A 5,416-nucleotide genomic window follows, 5' to 3' on the forward strand; every position below is an offset into this window, starting at 1 on the left:
GCCGCCAGGGGCGCGTCGGGCAGCGGCACCAGCGACTGGCCCGTGTCGGCGGACAGCAGCTCGGCCAGGTGCGTGGGCCGGCCGCCCAGCGCGGCCAGCAGCGTGGCCATGCTCTTGAGCAGCGTGGAGATCTTGCTGCACCAGGCGGGCAGGCTGGCGGCGCGGCCGTGCATGCGACGCGGGTCGACGGTGAAGCGCGGCGCCGACAGCGCGGCCGAGATGGGAAGCAGCTGCTCCAGCTCCAGCTCCAGCTGCTTCAGGCGCGCCTCCAGCTTCTGCGCCTTGTGCAGCACCTGCAGGTTCTCGATTTGCTGTTCGATGCGGAGGATGTCGGCCTCGGTCATGAGCTCGCCGAAGGGCCCGAGGATGCCGTTGTACTCGCGGGAGTACCTCCAGCCCTCGCGGGGGTAGCAGCACGAGCTGGCGGCTGTCAGCTAAGGCGGGGAAGACAAGAGAGGGGAGGGAGGCGGGTCTCCCTCTGGCCCAGCTCCCGCAGCGGCCGCCGGGGGGCGCCCTTTGCATGTCCCAGGTGGTGTAATGGCTCCGCGGGGCTGGGTTTGCAGGGACGAGCCGCGCCTGGCCGGCGGGCGATTACGTTGGGCGAGGCTTCGGCCCAGGCCGCCGCTCCGGGCGCTGGGCAGTGTCCACTTGGGTCGCTGGCGGGGACACAGCCGGTCGCTGGGTGCTGTTGCAGAGGCAGGGCGGGCCGACGGCTCCGTGCCTGGCTTGGTTGCTCATTACACCACCGAAGAACATGCAAAAGGCATTGAAGCTGCGACGCAAGGCGGCCCTCCCACCTCATCCAAGCTCTGCGACTTTGAGGCCAGATCCCAAAGAGGCCTCTCCTCGCCCCACACTGATGACCCCTTCTCATCCTGTGGCCCAAGCCCTCTCTGTCCACCATGTCAGTGTTTTAGTCCCAACCACAGGCTCTTAAAGGCCCTAGCTCAGTGATGGCGAACCTTTTGAGCTCAGCGTGTCAGCATTTTGAAAAACCCTAACTTAACTCTGGTGCCGTGTCACATATAAAAATGTTTTGATATTTGCAACCATAGTAAAACAAAAATTTATATTTTTGATATTTATTTTATATATTTAAATGCCATTTTACAAAGAAAAATCAACCAAAAAAATGAGTTTGCGTGTCACCTCTGACACGCATGTCATAGGTTCGCCATCACTGCCCTAGCTGGTTTGGCTCAGTGGACAGAGCGTCAGCCTGCCGACTGAAAGGTCCGGGTTCGATAACAGTCAAGGGCACATGCCTGGGTTGCGGGCTCCATCCCCAGTAGAGGGTGTCCAGGAGGCAGCCCATCAATGATTCTCATCATTGACGTTTCTATCTCTCCCTCTCCCTTCCTTTCTGAAATCAATAAAAATATATTTTTAAAAAAGAGGCTGAAACTGTGGCTTCCACTCCTATTCCCACCCCCTCACATCCCGTTAGTAATAATACAGTTTGTAGAGCTGGGCTTGCCAGGCCGTTCTTACATTTTTTCCTCGCCTTTCGTCACCGCTAGGCTGCAACTCTAGTGCCAGGCTTTTCCAGGCTGGATGGTGGAGGGTGGAGGGCTGCCCTCACCTCCTCACAGCCCTCCCGATTCATCCTGACCCACCACAATCCCCACGTACAAATCCACTTCCCAGCCTTACCCCCTCCAGACTACACACTGCTCCAGGAGAAGGTCCATTTTCTCAAGACTACCCCCCACATCCCCAGCTCTACCCCTTTCCTTCCATAGCAGTTACGGAGCCACGCCCACGGACTCCCAGCCCTCCCCTCTCCTGCCTGCTTGCTCTTTGCCCCATGCTTCCCGTCCACCACTTTCTCATCTCCAAGTCTACCTTAGACCTCACTGTCTCCTTCCCACCCCCGCCCCCAGCCCAAACAGGATGGAGCCTTGGGGCTGCCCCAGCCCTCTGCATGCTCCACCACAGAGATGCCCATATTGCGCCAGCCCAGTTATGTGGGGGCGCTTTTCACTCCACTGAGGTGCTGTGCTTGCTTGCTGGGTTGACCCCTCGGCCCCACTCCTGCAGCCCCCTCAGGAGCAGACCTTGAAATAGTCCATGAATCCCAAGAGACTACAATGTGTGTGGCACATAGACGCCGCCCGGGGAACATGTTAAATGGGTCGATGGCCAAACATCCTGCCAGCCAGTGATGATCAACCCATCTGACAGATGAGGAAACTGAGGCTGGATGAGGCTGGAAGGTGGGAATGCAGGGAAAGAGCCCGGGCCAGTCTACGACCGAGAGCCTCTGGGCTACTCAGAGTGTGGTCCCTGGACAGCACGGTCCGCCTCCCCCTGAGGGCCGTTGCAGAAGTTCAGCCCCACCAGAGCCCCTGAACCTGAAGAGCATGTTTACAAGGTCCCAGGCTGCCTGGCCCCAAAAGGTAATGGGAGTTGCCTGAGGCTGCAGGGCCCTGCAGGCTGGGTGCTGGAAGGAGGGGCTGTGGGCCCAAGGTGCAGACCCCAGGGCCCTCTGGGAAGCCCCAACCCGGCCCACCTTCCGCCTCTGCTCCTCCTCCTCTTGCATCTTCAGCTGCATCTTGCGGACCATCACCTGGCGCTTCCCACTCGGGGATGGGCCGGGCCCTGCTCGTCGTGCGTGGGGATGAGCGCTTCCACGTCGAGCTGCACCCCCTGGCGCGGGGGTGGCGGGCGGCGCCGGCGCCAAGCTGCCATTGAGCAGCGGCTGGGGCCCTGCGGCTGGAGGGGTGGGGCTCCGGGGCCGGGAAGGCGCTGGTGACACTGGCGGCAGCTGCGCGTCAGGCTATGGGGAGAAGTGGCGGGCTGAGCACCGGCAGGGGCGAGGGGAGCCAGGTGGGGGGAGCCAGCACGGGGCCCCTTCGGACCACCGACCTACCTGGGAAGCCAGCTGCCCGCTGCCGGAGAACACGGTGGTCAGACCCTTGCTCTGAGGCGTGGGCTTCAGGCTCTTGCCAGCCTTGATCTCAGCCAGCAGCTCCGCGTTGTCACCGGTCGGGGTCATCATGTTGAAAGACTTGGTGCCTGGGGGAGGCAGGAGAGGAGGCGCTGGCAAGGGGTGGGGTGGGGGCCGGGGGGGACCTGCCCTTCTGCTGTCCCCTCCCCAAGTCAGGAGGCGATCGACCGGAGCCTCCCCTCGGGCCCAGAGGGCAGCATTCCAGATCCCAAGCCTGGTGGGTGGCTCGGCTCTCGGGGATCCCAGAGCCAGATCCTTCACTGGCAGTCCTGCACCCCCACCCTTCTCCCAACCCTACTCACGCTGGGGCGTGGGGCCCCCACCTGGAGGCCCCTGGGAGTCCATGATGGCTCGTGGGCTGGCTCTGGGGACTTGAGTGAACGTCTCCACCCGGGCATTGACTGCTTAGCTCCCAAACACTACCTGGGACCAGCCCCCCGACCTTTGTCCCCCCGGTTCCCTGGCTCCACTGGCCAGGGTGGAGTCTGCCTCCGGCCCTCTCTGCATCAGCAAAGCCCAGTGACCCTTGGACTGAGTCGCCTGAGCCTCTCTGGCCATTCGGACTAGGAACCCTGGATACCACAGCCCAGCCAGCCCCGCCCCCAAACCCACAGACAGACGCGCGTGCAGACACACTGGGTGCAAGCCCGGAGCACACTTATGGCAAAGCGCTTCTCAGCTCTCTCAGCTCTGGGGACCCGGGACAGCGGAGCCCTTCCCGAGGACACGGAGCGTGCTGCCCAGAAGGAGGGCCAGGCGGGGAGCATGCAAATGCCCGGCGGGAGTTTGCATGTTCCACGAGGCCAGCGGAGGTGACTGGGGTTGGGGAGGGCTGACTTCAGAGCCCAAGGATGGGGTCCGGGCTGGGTGAGGGGGACAGGCCAGCAGCCCCTGGCCTCCCTCGGCGGCGGGTCCCAGAGCAGTGTGGGCAGGAGGAAAAAGGGAAAGGTATGGGGCCAGCCCCATCAGCCAGGCCAAGAATTTGTATATGTGGGCGTGGTGGGGGGAAGGGGGCAGGTGGAGGGCAGAGGCCCCGCCTGTGGCATTGAGGACCCTCACTCTGCCCGTTCCTCAGGTCCCTCGTCCCTGGGGCCTTGCTTTCCCTGAGCGTTTGCTTTGTCCCCCAACCCCGCGCCTCAGCGGGAGCGTGAACGCAGCTACTCACTCTTCCTGTGCCTCAGGACTCTCACTTCTAGAGACCGAGAGGAGAGAAGTGACAGTGGAGTTAGAAGAGGGAGGGGCTGGGGTGAGGCTGGGAGAGCAGGGACAGCGAGAGAAGGGCGGGAGGGGCGGGCAGGAGCCGGGAAGGGAGACGTGCAGAGGAGGGGTGAGGGGAGGAGAACTTTGAAGCCCATCGGACCCTGGCTCGGGCTGCCCTGGATCCACAAGGGTGGTCTGCTCAGTGGCCAGCTTTGCTGGGGCCCCAGCCCTGGTCCCCTAGCAGGGCCTCCGTCCTGGCACTGGGCTGGAGTAGGTCTACCCTCTCCTCCTAGCCGCAGGCCTCCTCCAGGCTGCAGATGGGGGAACTGACCTTGAGCTGGCATCTGCAGGGGCTGGGGCTCCCTAGGAACCCCAGGCAATACAGGGGACCCTCCTGTGCCCTTGCATCCTAGTCAGGGAGAGGAAGCTTTGGGAGGCGCCCTGATGGTCCCTGCCCTGCGTGGCTGGGCTGGGCCCGCCTCCGGCCTCCCAGCAGCCCGGTGAGCAGGAGACTGCCCCCCACTACAGAAGAGAACGCCACCGTCAGCTCTTACAAAAGGATGCCCAAGAGGCACCAGCAGGGACAGGCATGCGGGGTCACTGGCCTTGCCCCCATAGCCAGGCCTCGCAGGCTGGGAGAGTCTGTGCTGCCCTGGGAAGGGCTCAGGGCTGGAGCTCGCTTGGAAGACCCCGAGAAGGGGGCTAGGAGAGACTCAGGACCGAGGCGGGGGCAGGGGGCCGCAGCCCTGCCTCCTTGAAGTCAGTTCTACTTGTCAGAGCTCCCCTCTAGCTCCCGCTCACCGGAGGCAGCCGCCACCAGACCCTGCGGCCTCCCCACCGGATGGGAGGCAGGCCCAGAGAGGGACGGAGACTTGCCCCAGGTCACACAGCCCAGGCCTGCGCGGCAGAGCCTTCCCCGAGGGGAGGGGCTGTAGGAAGAGCAGTAGGAAAAGAAGGGGCGCTGGGGCAGTCCCAGCAGGGAGGGGGCGTTGTCTAGGTCTCTCCTCCCGCCTCTCCACCTGCCCCTACTCACTGCCGGTGGACGAGGAGGAGCGGCGCTGCCCGCAGCCGGGGCCGGCGCCCTCGAAGGGCAGAGGCGGAGCGGGCGGCGGCGAGCTCAGGCCCTCGGGCAGGGGCGGCGGCGGCGGGGGCGGCGGCGGCAGCTCCCTGGACGCCTTGGGCTCCGCCGCGCAGCCGTTGTGCACGTGATTCCCGGGGAGCAGCGCCGCCTGCGGGGGAGCGGAGGGGCCAGCGAGTGAGGAGCGG

General features: G+C 64.2%; 1 protein-coding gene across 1 annotated transcript in view; it reads right to left on the reverse strand.

Annotated features, from left to right (window-relative positions):
- Positions 1–5,388, reverse strand: part of ESPN (espin) — a gene marked incomplete at its 5' end in the record, with an annotated part of 9,872 nt that extends 4,484 nt beyond the window's left edge. Inside the window, 7 exon segments of the mRNA XM_006106463.3 lie at positions 2,513–2,578; positions 2,580–2,597; positions 2,599–2,649; positions 2,651–2,779; positions 2,873–3,018; positions 4,116–4,142; positions 5,184–5,388. Of these exon segments, the coding sequence (XP_006106525.3) occupies positions 2,513–2,578; positions 2,580–2,597; positions 2,599–2,649; positions 2,651–2,779; positions 2,873–3,018; positions 4,116–4,142; positions 5,184–5,388 (642 nt within the window).
- Positions 5,389–5,416: the final 28 nt, after the last annotated feature.

This window comes from Myotis lucifugus, unplaced genomic scaffold (assembly GCF_000147115.1).
Source record: "Myotis lucifugus unplaced genomic scaffold, Myoluc2.0 scaffold_829, whole genome shotgun sequence".
NCBI classification, from domain to species: domain Eukaryota; kingdom Metazoa; phylum Chordata; class Mammalia; order Chiroptera; family Vespertilionidae; genus Myotis; species Myotis lucifugus.